Source organism: Calliphora vicina, chromosome 2 (assembly GCF_958450345.1).
Source record: "Calliphora vicina chromosome 2, idCalVici1.1, whole genome shotgun sequence".
In the NCBI taxonomy this organism is placed as follows: domain Eukaryota; kingdom Metazoa; phylum Arthropoda; class Insecta; order Diptera; family Calliphoridae; genus Calliphora; species Calliphora vicina.
The window spans coordinates 98,998,907-99,021,358 of record NC_088781.1 but is presented as its reverse complement, the minus strand read 5'-3'; the positions used below and the strand labels follow the sequence as shown (position 1 = coordinate 99,021,358).

General features: G+C 29.6%; 1 protein-coding gene across 1 annotated transcript in view; it reads right to left on the bottom strand.

Annotated features, from left to right (window-relative positions):
* Positions 1-1,520: 1,520 nt before the first annotated feature.
* Kua (Plasmanylethanolamine desaturase Kua) overlaps positions 1,521-22,452 on the bottom strand; it is a 37,018-nt gene continuing 16,086 nt past the window's right edge. Inside the window, exons 2-6 of the mRNA XM_065501914.1 lie at positions 11,581-11,740; positions 6,528-6,739; positions 6,238-6,456; positions 5,993-6,162; positions 1,521-1,770 (exon numbers count right to left, since the gene is read on the bottom strand). Coding sequence (XP_065357986.1) covers positions 1,680-1,770; positions 5,993-6,162; positions 6,238-6,456; positions 6,528-6,739; positions 11,581-11,740 — 852 coding nt within the window. The 3' untranslated portion in view covers positions 1,521-1,679. The remainder of the gene's footprint in view (positions 1,771-5,992; positions 6,163-6,237; positions 6,457-6,527; positions 6,740-11,580; positions 11,741-22,452) is intronic.

Genomic DNA, 22,452 nt, shown 5'->3' with positions numbered 1-22,452 from the left:
GTGGAACATATTCTGTGCAACTGTCCTAGGAGAAATCTACAGGAAATCTATAGGAAATCTACTAGGCTTTTCAAGGGCATACACTGGCTATTCTTAGGTAATGGGACTATGTGAATCCCGTTCTATACTTATATTATGTCCTTCTTATTATTTTTTTTTTTTGGACTGGGATTTTCTCTTTAAGTATGTTCTTGTACCGATATTGCTCATATTCCAAACAAACCTTGTAAACAGAGAATAGCTAGCCAGCTAGCTCTTTTCGTTTGTGCCCTATCATGTTTTCATCAGACAGACAAACGGACGGACATAGCTAGATCGTCTTTGTGGGTCTGAGATGAATATTTCGATATGTTACAAACGGAATTACAAAATCGATATTTTTGATGGTGGGTATAAAAATAGAGATTTGAGATATATATGAAATGTTCTGTGGTTTAGCGATGTCAGCATTTTTTTATATTTAAACAAGTATTTGTAAATAAAAACCCACATTTTGTATTGGAAATTAGTTTGAAGTCGAATATATTAGGAATAATTAAATAATAGGCATATATCCATTAAATTCTTCTTAAGTACTTTTTACTACTCGTATTACATAAATGTCGGTACGAAATTGTCCAGATTTGTTACTAAAAGACATATGTATTCAAATAAGTGTTTTGAATACGTAGAAGTATTAATTGAAATTCTTAATAAAATAATATATGTAGCAAATTTCAATTTCTAATAAAATGGATGCGAGGAAAGCAGTTTGTATTCAATAATGACTTTTTAATAATAGCATTTCTTATTCTTGCGTTTAGTAATGGTGGTGGATTTTTTTCATTTGTATTTATTTAATGAACTCTTTTTCTTCTTTTTTGTATTGTTCGAGTAAACCTAATTAAACTTAAATTATAGTAAAAAGGTATAAAATTTACCTTTTCGTCTTTCATCTTAATCCATATATGTATATAAATATATACTTTTTTGTTTTCTATGTAAGTAATTTTATATATTGCTTAAATTATTTTTAATATAAAAAAAATCAAAATACTAAATAAAACATGTTTAAGTGTTCATAGTTGTTGTTAATCTTAATACTAAATAAAGTTATTATTGTTTTTCTTTTTTTCAATTAAAATTTTTCAATTTTTTTATATAAGATGTCTATGAAAAAAAAAATTACAATTTAATAATAGTTGTGCAGTAAAAAATTGTTTTTCTTTAATTTTATTCAAACAATATAAAAATTTGTAAAAATAAATTATGCGTTTAATGTAAAAAAGAGAGTCACAGTTTAGAGTTTACAGAATTTCTTAGTATGTTAAGGGCTAATATCAAGAGCATACTTCTAGGAGTTTTTTTGCAATAGTTCTTGTAGCCTATTTCAAAGTAAGTTTGAAATTAATTTAGTTTATTTATGTAAACTATTAACCAAATTGCATGAACTCTGACTCTCTAAAATACATTATTTTTATTATCTTCGTTTTTTTATGTAGCAAAAATTGTAAAATTTTGTCCGTATTGTTGTTATTTTTTTGTTTTTTGTTTGTACATTCAGCAAGATAAATAGTTGAATTCTTCTTTAAATTGTTTGTGTTGCATTTTTTCACTTTTAATAAATAGTAGTAGATGTCGTAGTATGTAGTTCTCGTAAATTAAATTTTATTGGTCCATTTTTTGAATTCTATAAATAGCTATGTAACTTTTTTAGCCCATTTTAAGTCATCATCGCGTGGCTTAAGACCTGTCAAATGTTCGATAAGACTCTCTAGCAGTGACCAAAATCTGAAAATTTAATATAATAAGAAAATAATTAACAAACGTACTTGATATCGTAAAATAAAATTTAAAAATTCTTAATATAATTTGTGTTTGTGAAACACATTCCAGCTAAAACATGATAATGCTTGCAATTACCGAACAAATTTCTTTTCAATGATAACTACATACCATTACTCCATTATTGTTTTTTTAATATTGTTACGAAATTTCATTATCAATTTGAATTTAACGGCTTGCAACATTCATCATGTTTATAAACATTTCCATAAGTAGATACTTCTAGTTATAAGAAATGTTGATAACATGTTGTTATTAACAATGTTTATAAGTAAAACAACATTAACTGTGAAGCAGCTTTAAAAGCTATAATTGATCGAATACTTCTGGTAGAACGAGCAACCACAGTTGAGCACACTGTGAATCTTGATGGAGTAAACATTAAACGGATAACTAATTAAGTTTTATTAATTAAGCTTATTCTGCCTTTTACCCTTTTTGTGTTCTTTTCTGAAAATAATGTAGTTTTGTCGTGTTCTTTTCTAATAATGTTACCCTAAAACCCTGAATATATGCTACATGTTTCACCCTCAATTTTATCAAAGGGTTAGAAATGCACCACTTTTTATGTAAGCAAAAAGTATAGTTTTTTAACATTTAGAAGCTACATAAAAGAAAATTACATAAATAGTAATGATTTTGTTCTATTGTGATCGTTAAAAATGCAACAAATTATGAGGGTATGGGTAACATTTAATAAATGGTACACAATATATAGGCGACATTTTGAGTCAGAAAATAAAACACCATAAGTGTGTATATTAGGGTGGGTCGATTTAGCAATCGATATTGTGCCATTTGTTTTTCATGAGGTTTCGGATGAGTTTTTGTCGGAAATTTTTTTTTACGCTTTAATTTTTATGGTTTTTTTTAATTTTTTTAAATATCCAATGTAAAATTGTAGAATCAAAATTTTTTCGAAATAAATCTGGCATTTCTAAACGTCTTTGCGTATGTGTGACACTTTTGAAATGTATATATAATTTTGTCATTCCGTTTGTAATTTCGACCACACAAAGTATATATATTCTGGATCGTTATAGATAGCGGAGTCGATATAGCCATGTCCGTCTGTCCGTCTGTGTGTTGAAATAAACTTTCCGAAGCTCCCAAATAACTTACATACACGATTCATACATCAATATCTCCGAAATTCGTCCGGCTCGGTTGCTATTTAAAATCGAGAAAATCGGTCCACAAATAGACAATATAGATATCAAATGATAAATATTTCAAAGACCTGTGCAACGACGTATATAAGACCATAGTAAGTTGAACCTACAATGGGTCAAAATCGGAAAAAAATATTTTTTAACCCGAATTTTTTTTTTACCAAAAAATTTTTTTTCACTAAAATACTAAAAAAAAATTAAAAACTTTTTTTTAAAAAAATTAAAAAAAAATAATTTATTCAAATTTAAAATTAAAAAACAATTTCGAAAAAACAACTGGAAAAAAATTAAAATTTTGTTTACCTAAAAATATTTAAAATTTTTATTTTAATTTTAGATAAACTAATTTTTATAAAATTTTTGGAACAAATCTGATCCCAGTAACAGTTCATATTTTCATATGTTTTTTCTGTTTATATTATTTTTTTCTGTATTGCCGGCCGAAAGGACTTTAAACTCTGGGGTGAATCGAACACTGAAATCAATTTTTCTGTATATATTATAAATTGCAAAGAAAATGGAGGAGAAAGCCCCTAAGAGCGGCCGCAGGCCGCCACACATGAAGACTTTATTTGTGAAGACAAGTTTTTTTGCACTCAGTAGCGAGACTATTCGGTTTCGCAGAAAAAGGTTTTCATTATTGGAGGCCTGCGGTCGCTCTTAGGGACTTTCTCCTCCATGGAACGCGGCAGGCGGCTTCGCTAAATGAAGCCTTTATAGCAAATGATTACATTAATAAATACAGGCAAATCCCGGTATAACGAATCTCAAATAATCATCGGTCTCTAAAGAATGTGAAAAAGGAGTTTAATACTTTATTACTCGACCAGACACATTCCAGTTAATAGAATTGCTTTAATACGTAGAGCCATAGAAATACAAAAAGGCTTTCATGCAAGTGATATCTGTATTCAAAAAAAATATGGTGTAAAACTTCTTAAAAAATCAGCATACATTTATCGTTGAGCTCAATCTAACTTTTGATATTATTCTCAATGCGAATAAAACTGATATCTATTGGAAAATTATACCAGATAAAACGTTTGTTCACGCTCCAGGAAGAAAGTTATCGAAGAATAGACTAACAATTTTGGTTTGCGTTAATGAATGTGGAACAAAGAAGGTTAAATATGTTCTTCTTTGAAAGGCAAAGAAACGCAGGTCGTTTCGTAACAAAGAGTTGTTGTAAATTATCTTCACTGATATAATGCATATCTTTAATGGTATAATCATTTTTAGAACCGAAATGCCTTTCAGTGAAGGCTTTATTATCCTTGGTAATGCCTCAAGTCAACCTAACGAAGAACAATTAATAAAAACTACAAAATATGGAAAAATTTTGGACGTGACATTAGGACATGTCTCCTAATGTCACACCTCTTATAGCTTTTTCAATAAATAAATCTCGATATAACGAATTTTTCAATTTAACGAATTGGCCTGACAACATATCGTTCATTATACCGGGATTTGCCCATATATATGTAATTATAACAAGCTATTTTACACTGATATGGCTTTATTTCCATATGGCCTTGTTGCCTAAGGCCTATTTTAACGGTGCTCATAATAAAGCTTTTCTTGTAAATAAATGATTAAAAAATATTTTTCTTGGAGTGGAAGTTCTTTATTTCTTTCAATGAACCTTCTTTTTTGTCAAATAAAATAATACTTTCACTTTTTTAAACTTTAAATTTGTGACTTCTGAACTCCACAAAATTCAGTTAAATTAAAATATAAATGTCACTCCAAAAATGTCATTATGGCCATGGACTTTACGACACATTATACATAGACAGTATGACACTACGCGAAACGACATAATGTCCATGGACACTATGACACTTTTGGAGTGCCATTATGTCCATGGACATTATGTCTGTGGACATTATATCTATGGACACTACGACATGCCACCATTTTTTCCATTCGATTTCAAATATATTTATATTTTTAGAAAGTGCTCAGCTGGGTCTAGAAAAAACATGCTTGCATGTGCTATTTATCTCTTATAATTTCCGAGTTATAGGCATTTAAAAATTTAACTTTTAAAATGTTTCCATACCTGGTCCGCTTTTTAAAAATATTGGACGTACTTTTGGACCGAACGAACGATTTTTTTCTGTTAGCTAGATAACTAAATTACCAATAATATAAAATAAAGATTTGAGAGCAATATCGGTTATGGATAAAAATATTAAATTTTTTCAGTTTTTGCTCGAAAAGTGGATTTAACTCTTTTTTATTAAAAAAAAAGATTCCTTAAGAATATATAACAATTTTATGTTTTTCTGTAAGGTATCTTTACGGATAACATTTTGGTATAAAAAATATGTCATATTTTTCAAATATGTCGGCCCTATCCCCATCGGAATTTGACCTATTTTTTTATCAAAATTTAAAATTTGGCACACATGTTCTAAAATCCCAAAGCTGGGATCAGAAAATCGATGTGTTCCCTATTTATCCCCAAAGTATTTTCCCAGCCCCGAATAAAAATGGATAAAATTGTAAAAAATACCGTATTTGGGATTTTTAGGAATTGAGGGATTCCCTTTGACCTTTTGACAAGTTTTATTACATTTTATTATTTAGAATGACAAATTTAAAAAACATTGGAAATTTAATTGAGTTTTGTTAATAAATAATGATTTATTAAGTTCCTAAAACTAAAATTTGTATTAACTTTTTAATAGGATTGCATATATTAGAAATAATTTGCTCCACATTTATTCCGAAATATTTTTTTTTTAGATAAGTTAATTTTTGGTCTTACAAAAAAATTCAAGTCAATATCTCAATTAGATTCACAAATATGCTACTTTAAAACTCCGTCCTTAAAAAATATTGCCTATATTGCACCCAACTTTAAGCCCCCCATTACTCTGGTGTAGCCACCAGAGTAAAATTATCCAGATCGGAAAAGCCATTTAGAAAAGCCGGATTTATTTTCCAAAAATGTTAATAAATAGCAAATCAAATTGAATTTTCTTTACCTTAACTTCTCCAATGGCCAATTTAACCAACCGGTTGTTATGCAAAAATAAGTTTCATGCGGTGCAACATGATGGATGCGATGATGTTTGCGAGGCAACACTATATGATAATTTTGCATAAATAGTACCCATTTTGGTAGACCCCAATATGTGTGCGACCACTTGTGAATCTAAAATGTAAAAATTAAAATAAAATTTACTAACGATCCATGTAAATAAAGATATAACTATTATAGAAAACTTACCTGATTGGTCATGGCAACAAAAATCGAACATAGAAATAAATATGAAATCCAACCGAAATCTTGCTGTATGTCATTGTGCGATTTTGTATTAAAACTATAGGCCAAAAATCCCAATATCGGAATGCTGACCATAAAATTATCACCATTTGTTTCGATAAAATCATGACGTGTTATGGACGTAGGATCTAAATGATGTTCTCGAAACGGGCGTAAGAAATTCTACAGTTAAGAAAATCAAAATTTATTTTACTGCTTGTTTATGGTAATTCTTATTTATTTTATATTCATACCTTTCCAATGATGGGAAGTTCTACTGAACCCCAAGTATCGGCTGCCCAATGCACAAGACCAGAACCAAAATCTGCTGTAATTATGCCACATATTGCCGATATGCAGGTGACAATTATTCGATCGAAATGAAAATGTTTTAATATTAAAATAAAATCAATTATCATTAGACCAATACACGTATAAACACAAAGAAATTCCTGAGCACGTTTTCCTGAAATAAAAAGGAAAATATATTTTATTGTATAAATAAGTTTTGTTGTAATATATTTTAAAAAAACCTCTTGAATATTATTACATGTACTTTACATAAATCATTGGTCAAAAATAATGATATTTAAGAAAACTCAATGATTTTCAATCTGGAACAAAAAGTTAAATTTAACAATTTATTAACAATTAACCAATTAGAGGTATAATTTTAAAACTCAGATTTAAAAATCGTTTAAACTACTGTATTTAGGGGTTTTCTCTTCGTTCTGAATTCTAACTAGGGTTTTTAATTTCCCGACCTTTTTTGATTCCCGTTAATCGGGAAATATGTTTCTACATTCCCGGGTACCCGGCTATTCCCGAAATATATAATGATACTGTAAATTAGGAATATTATAGCCAAATTGCATATAAAAACTTAGTGTTATAATTATTAAATATCAGAGCTTCGAATTAATTAATAAAATTTGAGCTTAATTCACTAAAATCTTAATCTGAAATTGAAGAATATCAGCCTTTCATTCCATAAATCCATTCCTAATATTTAATTTTTTAGATTCATTCCAAAGCCTTTGTTTAAAATGAATTAATTTTAAAGTTAATTAATAACAGAATTTATTCAAACTTTGAATGATTAAATTTTTGTTAAATCATATCATTTACAAAATTAATTGAAAAAAATTTACTTAAGCCTTTTTGTACTAGATTTGAATTCAAGAAAAATTTAATCAATTAATAAATTTGTGAAGCTATTTTGTTATAGATTTGAAGAAGAAATTTAAAGAAATTAGAATGATTCAATAAGAAATAAATTCTATAAATAATGAATTAACTTTTTAAATTTTCATACGAAAAACCTTCAATAAATAATAATAGTAAGCGGTGTATTATTGCCGCGATATAAGCAAAAAACTGTAAAAAACTTTTCACTGTTGGTGAAAAAATGGAGTTCTTAGTTGTTTTCTATGTATTTTCGTCAGTTTTTAATTCCCGGGATTCCCGACTAAAAATCCCGGAAATCGGGTAGTGAAAAATTGGCAAAATTCCCGGGAAATTTGTACCGGGAATTCCCGGGATAAAAATTCTAACACAAAATTAAGCTATGTCTTCTATGAAAACAAGAAATTTAAAAGACTCTGAATAATAATGTTAGAAGAAGAATTCAAGAATTGGAAAGCGCTGTTTTTTTTGGACGAAGGTGACTTAACTCTTTCTTATTAAAAAAAACTATCTTTAAGAACATATACTTAATAATTTTATGTTCTTAAAGGTAGTTTTTTTTAATAAAAAGAGTTAAGTCACCTTTCGTCCAAAAAACAGCTCTGTTTAAAAATAGAGCCCATGTAGAGCCCATTTTAAACCCCTTGAAACTTTTTTTCAAGATGATTGAATAGGAGAAAACAATTAAAAGTATTTAGAGCTTATTGCTAAATTTTAAGGGCAAAAATAATAGTTTAAACTGGCTGTATTTATTTTTTTTAATTTAATTGGTATGTTTAGGCTAAGATTGCGGCGAAAACTAATCTCCCAATTAGCATGTAGTATGAAATGAATTTGACTCTGATTGTTTTTTGCTTTTATCAAATTGTTTATTAAAACCGAATGTATATTTTCTATTAATTTTTTTTAGTTTTTGTATACATATATTTAAAGAATATATATTGTTTTATTAAAATCCGTCGCGTACGGCATTAAATTTTAATTATTATAAAATCATCCAAAGATTGTTTTTATTTAAATATGACGGATTGTAAAGGAAAAATATTTCGTTTAGTGTAAGAAATTAAAAGAAAACATAACGCCTCTCACAATTCGAAAATTTTATCGTATTTCTACATGTACCTTAAAATTACTTCCGTTTTATGTCACGTACGATATACCCTTATTTCGCTCGATATTTTGGACAACAATGTTTCGAAAGAACTTATTATTTTTTAAAGTAGTACACTCTGGAACATAAAGACCAAATTAATTTTCAGATACTCTTATTTTTGTAAAATCTATTCTACTTTATATGCATACAAATGATGACATGGAATTGCCCATATGAATGTTAATGATGTTTTACCAAGTTTAAAAAAAATTTAAAGGTTCAAACATATTTTTGAACCTTTAACATGAATTCATCAGTAATAAATAAATGAAAACAAGTAAGAAAGTTAGGTCGGAAGTGGGTTTATATGGGAGATATGACTAATTATGGACCGATCATCATAAAATTAGGTGACGTGACTTCCGTATACATAAAAATTATTTGGAGCGAAATTTGTGTATTTGTACCTATATAAATTAAACATTTATGATCGATAAAGTCTTATTTCGGGAGGACATTTGTATGGACATTAATTTATCGACTCAAATACAAATGTTTAAATAATCAGTTAGTTTATTATTAAAACCCAAACGTTTAAAAAATTTAACTTTTTATAAATGTTTGTAAAAAAATATTAAGATTATTTATATGCAATTTTGAATCCTTTTTAATGTTTTGTAATACAAAAATGTTTTTAAACCAATGGTAAACTTATAATTTTAGATGGTCAAAGGTATAATTAAAATAAATTGTCTTTCTAACTCTATTCAAGCATTTTAAATTGTAAAAATATATTTTATGTATTATTACAGCATTATATCTGTAACATTTTTTTGCAGATTTTAAAATATTAATTATAATTACCGAGTCAAATTTTGTAATTTAAACATACAAATTGTAATTCAGAAAAGCAAATTAATATTGAGAAAAACCAATTTAAATAGAGAAAAAGAAATTAATATTAAATTTTTATAGCATTTAAAAAAAAATTTTCTAAAAATGCTACTACACCCTTTTCAATTGAAATTGTGAACTTTTTAATTCAATTCAGAAAATATCAATTGGAAATGAGATTTTTCATTTGATATTCAGAAAATTCCAATTGAAAATGAGATTTTTAATTTCAAATTCGGAAAAGAACAATTCGTCACCTTAATAAAACAATAGTGTATAATATTTTTGCTATTTCGAAATAGTTGAGTTTAAAATTTTTGTGTTAGTAGACATCTAGAACAAAAGTAATATTTCAATTGATTTTTTGACCCACTTTGTGGAAGTAGAACTTCAGCAATTTCAGATTCTTATTATGCAATATAAAAATAATTGTGTAAATGTATGTTTATACACTATTGTTTTATTGAGGGGACGAATTGATAATGAGAATTTTCTATAATAATTCCGAAAAGATCAATTGATAATGATAATTTTTTCGTAAAAGTTTCTAAAAAAATCTCATTTTCAGTCGTTATTTTCCTAATTTCAAATAAAAAATTCTAATTTTCAACTGAACTTTTCCAAATTTTAAATGAAATTTTCATTTTTTTCATTTCCGAATTATAAATGAAAATTCTCATTATCAATTGTTCTTTTCCGAATTTGAAATTAAAATTCTCATTTTCAATTGTTTTTTTCCGATTTAGGTTTTCTCATTTTCAATTTTATTTTTTTAAATACTTATTTCGATTTCTCAATTTGAATTGACTTTTTCTTTATATCAACTTGATATGATGTATTATTAAAATTTCTGAAATTTTCCTACAAAGATTTGTTGTTGTTTAAGGTATTTATAGACGGCAATACTAAGTATTAACACTTTTCAAATTTAAAATATTATTGAAATCATTCGGTATTTCAAAAAATCGTTTCGAAAAAACATTTCTTGTTTACACTATAGTATTACAAATATTTTATTTCTTTGACTGATATTTTTCTAAAAAATTTTCTTTTTACTTTATATTCTCTTGACATTTTTGTTTGCCTTATTTGTATTTAAAAATACATACCCGATACATATGAAAATAAAAAGTTTTTGAATTGTTTTAAATAAATTTTGAATACCGACCGTAAATCAAAAAAATTATTCGTATTTTTTGAAAATCTAATACAAATTTTGTTTAGACGATGAATTTGTATTATGATACTTAAGTTTTTGACAAATATTAATACTCAGTGTTACCGTCTATACCTTTAATAACAAAAAACTTTTACGATTTATTGACAATTGTTAAAATAAATTTAACTTTTGTAGTTCGTAAACGCAATTTCAATGAAAATTTAAACAATTTGCAATACTAATTCAAGTTAAAATTGAGATAATGCTAATTGATATTGAGAAAATCAAATTAATTTTGAGAAAATAAAAAAAAATATATTGAAATTGAGAAATCTAATTTAAATTTAAGAAAATAAAAATATTAATGTTACGAAATCCAAATTAACATTAATATTAAGGACACACATTGAAATTGAGAAAATAAAAATTTAAATTTAGGTTTTCTCAATATCAAGTTATATTTTTTCAATTATCATTTTTGTAAATGGTGTACATCTTATATATAAATAGGCCACACTTTTTTTTGTGGTACACTTTTAAGTATGTTATTGTCCACCTATATTGATGAAAAATATATTTTTTAAAAGGCTTTTTTCTCTAGATATGCAGAATATAAAAAAAATATTTCAAAATTCTTTCCATTAAAGTGACAAAAAGCGTTTTAAAAGTGGTCGAATTTTAAAAGTAGTATTAATAAAATGTTTGAACAACTTTCACCGCAAAGGTTTCCTAAAAACATATTCCCAAGAATAAGCTTTGTTTGAAGATGTTATCGTTATTTCAATGGAAATTTTTAACAATTTGCAATAATTAGTAATAGTTTTTAATTACTGAATTGACCTACATATTTATCGCAACTTTCTTAATTGCTTTTAATGAAACTAAATTATTTATGCAAACAATTTATGTGTGACAATTAACTAAGAGCCGATTTAATACACAAACTTAAATTTAGATAAAGAAATTAACCAATTACCTGGACTATATAATTGTGCCAATTCTTGAGCTCCCTTATGTTGTGGACCCCATCTTGGTGAGGCTTTTTCTGTAAACGTTTGTTCCAGCGCGGAATTGCCATTTGGATCATCTTCGTGCATTGAGTTTTCCAATATCTCCTGATCACTTTTTAAGGACATCTTTCATTGTTGGTTATTGAAAAGAAACGAACAAATAAATAAATATAAAACAAATATATAGAGTAATCCGTATGATTAGTAATATGTAATTTTGTAAGAATTTCAACTGCGCAGTATTAGTTTTAGTTTTTATCTTTTGATTTTATGTGTTTATTTTTTTAAGACAAAGAAAACTGCTTGTGAAATGTTGGCATGAGAATTTTTGGCTGAGATTACACCTGTTGTTAGTTTGAGAATCGGACACGTGTTGAAGGTAAATTTATTTGTCTGAACATCTACACGTAGACACGAACGACAACCCTTTAGGAAAATGCTTCTACAAATAAATTCAAAGACACGCATGCGAGTACAAAAATACAAATATAATACTTACAGTACATGGTCGCAATATTTGTACGAATGGCCGAGAATAATTTGTTGGGTACTGAATTAAATAAATGCAATGTTTTTGTTTGCCAAATTGTTTGATCCATCAAATTTCAAAAGAATGTTTTATTTTAAATAATTTATGCGCACTTTTTTATGAAAATGTGCAATGCTATACAATAGATTAAAAATAAACATAAAAGAACCTAAGAAAACAAGTACATATTCGCTAGTTTGCTAAGTAAATTTATTGAACATGCACAATAATTAATAGAAAATTAATTAAATTTAATAATCAAATAGCGATAACAGATTTTTTTTACCGAAAATGAATTTAATGCTTTGCCTCCAAAATGTTGTATCTGTAATTTTCGAAAATTAACTAACAACTACTTGTCAGTTAATTTCAATTAAAAATCTCTATAATCTGACCAGTTTCTGTACATATTTACGTGAACATTTAAAGCTCAATAAAGAACTTTACCAACATTTTACATAATTAACCAATGATAAATGGTGACGACATTTCGTAATGAATCACTTTCTTCAATTTAAAATAATATTTACTATTTTGAATATATACACACATATTTATTATTACTCCTTGGAAATTATATACTGTAATATTCATAAACAGTATGTTTCACAAAATACATAAAATTATATAATCTATATCTATATATTACTAGTTGACCGCCCCGGCTTCGCCCGGTAGCATTTACTAATGTTAGTTCGTCAAGTTTCTCCAAGCCTGCCTGTTCTTATTTATTTGCAAATAAAATATCTAAATTTGTACTGCACTCAAAAAAGTCGGTTTTAGCAGTAATTTTTTAATTTTTTTCTTTACAAACCATCTCCTAAAAATTTCGAATCGAATAAAAAAAAATCAGCCAAATCGCTTCAGCCGTTCTCACGTGATGACATTACATACATGGACCATTTCATTTTTATATATGTATATAAAGATAAGGAGTAACGTTACTGAGTGACGTCTGGCTAATTCAACATCGCCAGCCTAAACGCCAAAAGGTAGAGACATGAAATTTGAACTATAGGTTCCCCTCTCCCTATGTATATCAACTTAGGAGGGATTTTTGGAATTTGGAATGTTCTTATATCTTCTAAACTAATAAAATGCATCTCACTCCGTTTCAAAAAAGAGCAGACAGATGTTAGGTACTTTTTTGAGATTTGAAACCTTAAGGGGAGATAATTGGTAAAAACTATATTTAGGTACTTTTTTACCACTTCAGATTAAATATTTTTCTACACTTTTCGTGATCTCAGGTTTTAAAAGGGGCACGTTTAGATCTTTGTGCATATTTGCTTTTTTGATATACCTTGCTCCCTGGTATCATTCTTAAAAACTTGTTTTGGCGTCTTTGGATCTTTTCTACATTTGACGCTGAGGCCGTGCCCCATAGCTGTATGCCATAACACCATATCGGTTTTATGATCATGTTATAAAGTAGAAGTTTACAGTCTACAGTCTAGTTTCTGCCAATGGCCAATTAGTTTCATTTGAGTCAACTTAGCATCTATATGACTTTTCAATGTAAGGTGACGATCGCGATCTATTCCGAGGAATTTAACTTCCGATTGTTGAACTATTGTTTGGTATTGATGATTCTCTAAGTAATGTAATGTGTACACTTTTGCTCGTTGTCTTTAATTTTACATTGTTTAACCATTTTTCTAATTCAAATATGTGATATATGATAACGATCTCTCGCAACTCAAAACGTCTTTGAGTCTTTTTGTGCAATCCTCTTTAAATTCGATTTGAGTTGGGGAGATTAGTTTGAGATTTTTATAGAAATTGATAAGAGAGTGATCGATGTTTTCTGGTGTTCTTAGTGGTATGTTTCCCGAGCAATGTGTACTGAATAGAGATGCTAATCGGGACTGATTTTCGAAAATACCGGGGTTCGGAATTTGGTAAAAAATCCCGAAATGCCGACCCGGGGTTTCGGGATTTTCGGGAAATTTAAAATCCCGAAATGTGCAAGATAGGATTTGATTTTTTTCCGTAGATTGCGTTTCTGCAATCCCGGGATTCGGGATTTAGGAAATCCCGAAAACCCCGGGATTTTTGGGAACAGGATTCCCCGTTTGGCATCTCTAGTACTGAGGTATTTTTTATATTTGAGCCAATTAATTCTTGTGCCTGTCATCGCTAAATTACCAGGCGAGTATACAATTTCTCGGGGGCTCAACAAAGCAACAATAGTGGGTGAGTAATCTGAAGATAGTTCCAGCGGGGATTCAATCATTTCTCTAAAGATATTTTTGTCACGCTAAATAAGATTCGGTATTTTTCGTGGATTAGTAGGCAAGTAAGTGATTGTCCGCTCGAAATCAAGACCATTAGGGGTAATCAGTCGCGATCCCCAGAATGTGTGCTTAGCATTATAATCCAGCAGCCAGGAAACGAAGCCTAGTAAATTAAAAAATCTATTATATTGACTTTATGTAATTAAAACAAGTAAGAGTGCTATATTCGGCTATGCCGAATCTTATATACCCTTCACCTTTGTTGTGGATGCATTATTATTTTTTATAATTAATATATAGGTATGTATGTACATTGCCCACTTTCAGCGTACAGCATCCTAAATTTATCAAGAACACAAAAACCAACAACAACAACGCCAAACGAAACAGAACACCAAAAGAAAAAACAAAAACAAAATACGCAAGGCAATGAAACCAACACACATCCAAACATACGTTTAATTGTATAAAAAACAACAACAACGCCAAAAGAAACAAAACACAAAAGAAAAACAAAATACGCAAAGCATGCACATTCAAACATACGATTTGTTGATTTTTTGTCAAAAAAACCAACACACAACCAAACAAACGTTTAGTTGTATAAAAAACAACAACAACGCCAAAAGAAACAAAACACAAAAAAAAAAACTAAATACGCAAAGCTTGCACATCCAAACATACGTTTTGTTGCTTTTTTGTCAAAGCATGCAATCAATACATTGTGTTTTTTGATGAAATTTTCAGAGGTTGTCTCGGATTTTTGCTCATATCTCCGTTATTTATGGACGGATTTTGCTGATTTTAAATAGCAAAATTCTCGAAAGTATGTCTGACAGAATTGTTGAAGATTTGGATCCCGGAGATATCTGGGGCCTTCAGAAAATTGATTTCAACAGACAGACAGACAGACAGACAGACAGACAGACAGACAGACAGACAGACAGACAGACAGACAGACAGACAGACAGACAGACAGACAGACAGACAGACAGACAGACAGACAGACAGACAGACAGACAGACAGACAGACAGACAGACAGACAGACAGACAGACAGACAGACAGACAGACAGACAGACAGACAGACAGACAGACAGACAGACAGACAGACAGACAGACAGACAGACAGACAGACAGACAGACAGACAGACAGACAGACAGACAGACAGACAGACAGACAGACAGACAGACAGACAGACAGACAGACAGACAGACAGACAGACAGACAGACAGACAGACAGACAGACAGACAGACAGACAGACAGACAGACAGACAGACAGACAGACAGACAGACAGACAGACAGACAGACAGACAGACAGACAGACAGACAGACAGACAGACAGACAGACAGACAGACAGACAGACAGACAGACAGACAGACAGACAGACAGACAGACAGACAGACAGACAGACAGACAGACAGACAGACAGACAGACAGACAGACAGACAGACAGACAGACAGACAGACAGACAGACAGACAGACAGACAGACAGACAGACAGACAGACATACAGACAGACAGACAGACAGACAGACAGACAGACAGACAGACAGACAGACAGACAGACAGACAGACAGACAGACAGACAGACAGACAGACAGACAGACAGACAGACAGACAGACAGACAGACAGACAGACAGACAGACAGACAGACAGACAGACAGACAGACAGACAGACAGACAGACAGACAGACAGACAGACAGACAGACAGACAGACAGACAGACAGACAGACAGACAGACAGACAGACAGACAGACAGACAGACAGACAGACAGACAGACAGACAGACAGACAGACAGACAGACAGACAGACAGACAGACAGACAGACAGACAGACAGACAGACAGACAGACAGACAGACAGACAGACAGACAGACAGACAGACAGACAGACAGACAGACAGACAGACAGACAGACAGACAGACAGACAGACAGACAGACAGACAGACAGACAGACAGACAGACAGACAGACAGACAGACAGACAGACAGACAGACAGACAGACAGACAGACAGACAGACAGACAGACAGACAGACAGACAGACAGACAGACAGACAGACAGACAGACAGACAGACAGACAGACAGACAGACAGACAGACAGACAGACAGACAGACAGACAGACAGACAGACAGACAGACAGACAGACAGACAGACAGACAGACAGACAGACAGACAGACAGACAGACAGACAGACAGACATGGCTTAATCGACTCCGCTATCTATAAGGATCCAGAATATATATACTTTATAGGGTCGGAAATGAAAAATGTAGAAATTACAAACGGAATGACAAACTTATATATACCCTTCTCACGAAGCTGAAGGGTATAAAAAGATCACACATTGAAATGTGTTTGATTCGAGCTTTTATTAAAATTGCCGATCGTCTACATGCTCTACCTCTGGGATCTTTTGTATCATATATTACATATCCATTTATTTAAAATGAACTTCTGGACGTCAAATGTGTTTCAGAAACTAGCATTACATTAATTTGTTGACCTCTTAAAAAATATTCGAGTTCGTTTTTGTGTTGGCGTATGCCGTTTGCATTCCAGAAACATATGTTTAAACATTGATAGCACGGGGTAAATAATAGATTTCTGTGTTAAAGTTCGATTAACTATGGAATATACTGGGCATCCTCTATAATTTTCTGTTTAATTTCCGCAACAATTACTGCGTTTTTTTTACATTTGAGTCGTTCTTGGATTTATCGCATTGCTTAATGAGTTATTTTATAATAATGAATCATAAAATTAGGCAAACGTGGTCCTGTATGAAGTTAAAACGTACAAATTTGTATAGACTAACGAATGTGCATGACAATAAATCTAGAACCATGAATTTAGAACATGTTGTCCTGAATGAAAAAGAATTCAGAAATGATAACTTAATAGGTATATGATTCTGATAAGGTACTGTTTGTTTGTATAAAACAAATTTTTATTTAATAACGAATAGGGTAGCGAAGCGAACCGGGTTAGCTAGTACATACATAAATAAACAAATTGTGGGTGGAACAATTAATTAATAGATTGAGGTCTTGTGGTTTTCAAACATAATGCTTATTTCCAGTTGGAAGTTTCATTCATATTAAAAATATTAGCGGTTTTCACTCCAGTTACTACATTTATTATATTATAGTTTGTTTTTATTGTAATATATTGTAAACTATCAACTGTATAGCCAAAAGATATACTTTAAATTTAATAATAGCTGAAGGCTGGATATTGTGAGATGTGTTAACATGCTTTCCGTCATACCCCGTGGGTTAAAAATTGCTTTCGTAAACAAAAAAACTTTTTAAACGATATCAATATCTTGAGAAAGATAATATCAAACATAGTATGTCAGTAATACAGATCAATTGTTCAAATTAAATATTCCAACAACTGCAAACTTTTCGGTTCATTTATTAATGTTTAATTCTTCTCGATTTTGTTTTTTTTTTGTTAAGTTTCGTTTATTTATAATTTTTAATTAACAAAAAACAAAACAAAATTCTTTTTCATTTAAAATTTTGTGCATTTTTTATTTCACTCTAAATATGTTCATACCAGTTACAGCAATAGTTATTCTTATTACATTGGATTTAACTCATCTTGTATTTAACTTAGGTCTGCTGTATCATTCCTTCTTAATCATTTTATTAAAATGATTTTTATATATGTATGTTATAAACCAGACTTTTTATGACCAAACAAAATTTTTTGATGAAAAAAAATTCGGGTTAAAAAATATTTTTTTCGATTTTGACCCATTGTATGTCCAACTTACTATGGTCTTATATACGTCGTTGCAAAGGTCTTTGAAGTATCTATCATTAGATATCCATATTGTATATATTAATGACTTAGTAATCCAGATATAGGTCAAAAATAGGTCAAAAATCGAGATTGTCCTAGTTTTTTCCTTATATCTCAGCCATTTGTGGACCGATTTTCTCGATTTTAAATAGCGACCGAGCCGGAACCGTGTATATAAGTTATTTGGGGTCTTCGGAAAGTTGATTTCAACACACAGACGGACATGGCTATATCGATTCCGCTATCTATAACGATCCGCTATCTATAACGATCGCAAATGAAAAATGTGGAAATTAAAACGGAATGACAAACTTATATATACCCTTGCCACACTAGTAAATGAGTAAAAACATTTTTCTTTTAAAATTGAATAATTTATTTTTGTGAATGATTTTTGGAAGAGGGACTTATGTGGGAGCTATGGCTAATTATGGACCGATCGCCATGAAATTAGATCATGTGATTTATGACTATATGATTATTTCTGTTGAGTTTTATGTGTATACCAACATTTTTAAGAGATTTATGTTCGTTAAAGTGATTTTCGAAAGCGGGGATTTTTATAGGAGCTATGACTAAATATAGACCGATCATCATATAATTAGATGGCAGATTACTTCTATTTTCGCCTAAATGTTTTTGATGGAAATGAAGGGTATATAAGATTCGTCACTGTATTATTGCCTGTAATCTTTTTTTTTTTTTGTTTTCAGTTCAGTTAGTTCATGATATTTAGATTTCCTTGAACATTGTCAACAATACATTTATTTCCAAACAATAACTTTATTTCAACAAACAACGTAACGTATGCGTAATTTTAAATGCATATAATTAATATTATTCATACTCTCAGTATTGGGATATCGGCAAATGTTGGCAAAATTAAATAAATTTTTTTTCGTTTTATACTAGTGTCGTACGTTTTGTTAAGCCCAAATTTTTTTAGAACCCATTTACTTAGTTAAAAAAATTACAAAAATGTTGCTGACTTGATTGTTTCTAGAAGATTTCAACCCAAATATTATAAAAATACCAAAAAACCAATTTTTGAAAAGATGCGAAAAAGTACCTTTTGTTCTGCGGCTCCTCATATGAAATATACATAAATAAAATCGTTGTCCATAAATAATGCCAATATATTAATATACCAAAAGATAGAATTAAGTTTTGTTATTAATTTTATATAATTTTAAAAATGTTAGCTAAAACCTAGAAATTTTGAATTTCCAAATCCATCTAAGATTTATCATTAAGGGTTGACGGCAAATAAATTACACACTTATTTTAATTAAATATATTTCTACATCTCATTGTTTTCAAGGTGAATATTCAACCAAACACTAAATTAAAACCTTAAAGTTAAAACAGCATTTAAATGTCGTCATAATATGTACGTTATTCTCATTTAAGTATAATATTTATAAACATTTGTGTTCTAATTTGTTTGTTAATGTCTAATGTACAGGCACTCCTTAATTTTTGGCGAGATTATAACAAAAATATCATGATTATCTTTCAAAAACTAAAGTCAGGCTAACGTGTAGGATATCCTAGTTCGTTTATCTAATTACGTTTTAATGACACAAACACTTTGTTAAAGTGTTGATGTGAGTTTGATTTACTTGGTACCGCTCGTACGAATTTCTTCCAATCCAGCTTATTTTGTAGAATCTTCAATAAACTGTCAACAATTACACGTCTGTCTGGTAAAACAATAAAACTCATGTATTTTTAAAGAAATTTTTTTCTAAAAATCAATAAACTATTAATGAAATATTTACGTGAGACAATTAAATGTTGTAATTGCTTATTTATTTATAAATTCACACGCATATATTGTACGTACATTAGATCTGCTCTAAAAAGTAAATGTGTCGTATTAGGGTCTAATTTTATTCTTTAGTATTTACAACAAATTGAGGTAAAACTTAGAGCCAATCTGATAATGGGAATCTGTGAAGGAAATTGTAACAAAGGGTAAATATACTAACACCATTTTCAAATAAAAAACAGAAAAAAGATAACTTTAGTAGACATCTGATTTATTTTGATATTATGTATACTAGGGTTCCAAATCGGAAAAATGTGTCCGGGAATTCCCGGGAATATTTTTATTAAGATGAAGAAAAAATTTCAGTAATACTGTTTTAAATTTGTTTATATACGAGTACATTCTGATTTAAAAAATTTATTTTTCGAAACTAACACAGTGCAACACGAAAAAACGTGATAAAAGACCAAAAAAAAGACAAAAATTGTGAACAAATAAAATCAAAAAAACTTAATTTTCAAGATCAAAATCGCAAAAAAAAATTAAGAAATCGATACAGATTTAACTTAATGATTTTAATAAATGTATAAATTTTATTAAATATTTAAATATTATTTAAAAAATTTGTCTGGCTTTTGACTTAATTTAGTATAAAACAAGTAAAAGTGTTATATTCGTCTGTGGCGAATCTTTTATACCCACCAATAAAATTTAAAAAATATATATTTTTATGAGATTTTGCCTATCTTTAAAAAAACATTTTGTAGGGATAACACTATTCTATTGGTCCATTGTAGATCTTAGGCCAATGAAACAATATTGGGCATTTTAATTGTAAACTTTGTTTCCTAGATAATAAAGACAATGAAATGGCGAAAATGGTTGTGAAAGTCATCATGTAGGGAATGAAGACTTTCAAGACAAAAATATTGGTTTAATCAGACGTGCAAAATAGCAATCAGGTTGAAAGAGAAAGCATTCACAACTTGGCGCAATAATCAAATCTCAGAAACTGATTCGCTGTCCAAAAAGGCAAGATCTTCGTGTCTCAAAAATTCGCAACCACTATTCCCTCTTTCCTCCCTCCCATAAACTATTTTCCTCTGGGTGCACTCTAACAAAGAAAAAAACAAGTAAGAGTGCTATATTCGGCTGTGCCGAATCTTATATACCCTTCACCAAATTATACTTTAAAATTTTAAATATTTTTAAGTAAACAAAATTTAATTTTTTTCCAGTTGTTTTTTTAATTTTTTAGAAAAATTTTTTTTTCGATTATTTTAAAATTTTTTTTTTAAATTTTAAAATTTTTTTTTTTAAATTTAAAAATTTTTTTTTTTGGTTTTTTCAATTTTTTTTTTTTTGAAAAAAAAAAATCGTGTTAAAATTTTTTTTCCGATTTTGACCCATTGTACCTCCAACTTACTATGGTCTTATATACGTCGTTGCAAATGTCTTTGAAATATCTATCATTAGATATCCATATTGTCTATATTAATGTCTTAGTAATCCAGATATAGGTCAAAAATAGGTCAAAAATCGAGGTTGTCTTGGTTTTTTCCTCATATCTCAGCCATTTGTGGACCGATTTTGATGATTTTAAATAGCAAAATTCTCGAAAGCATGTCTGACAGACGATTTATTGAAGATTTGGATCCCGAAGATATCTGGGGTCTTCAGAAAATTGATTTCAACAGACAGACGGACATGGCTTAATCGACTCCGCTATCTATAAGGATCCAGAATATATATACTTTATAGGGTCGGAAATGAAAAATGTAGAAATTACAAACGGAATGACAAACTTATATATACCCTTCTCACGAAGGTGAAGGGTATAATAACTTTTATGGAGATTGTCTTTTTGTTGTCATTTTGGTCGGTAACTCTGGTTCTACTTGACTGATTTTTCACATTTTCAATACCAAACATTTGTGATCAACAAAGAATTTTTGAGGAAATTTTAATCCCACGAAGTCCTTCCATGTAGGCTCTTTCGTACCCTCAACAGTCAGACTTAGAATTTTATAAGAACCCAGATGAATATTTCGATGTGTTATAAACGGAATGATAAAATAAAACTTTCCTCTATACTTTTGAAGGTGGGTATAAAAATTCGGGGGAATGAACAGATTTTTAACATTTCCGTGGAATGGAAAAATTTCGGGAAATTAAAAACTTTATTCTATACAGATGAGTTTCATATAAATGGTGTAATCCTAATTTATATGTATGCATGCGTAATGATTAAAAGTGTGTTACTGGGAATTTGTTGCAGTTATAAGTGCTGACCTGGTCCCCTCCCTTGTATGTGAAAACGAAACGTGTGTTTGTTGTGTGAATTAATCTATTCTCACGCTGACTCAGTCCGTCAGTCAGTCATGATTGAAACACATTCATGACAATTTTCTGCATGTTTAATCACTTGTTCTTGTTGTGTATTGCCGTAATAATCATATTTAAATTTTAGTTTTTACTTA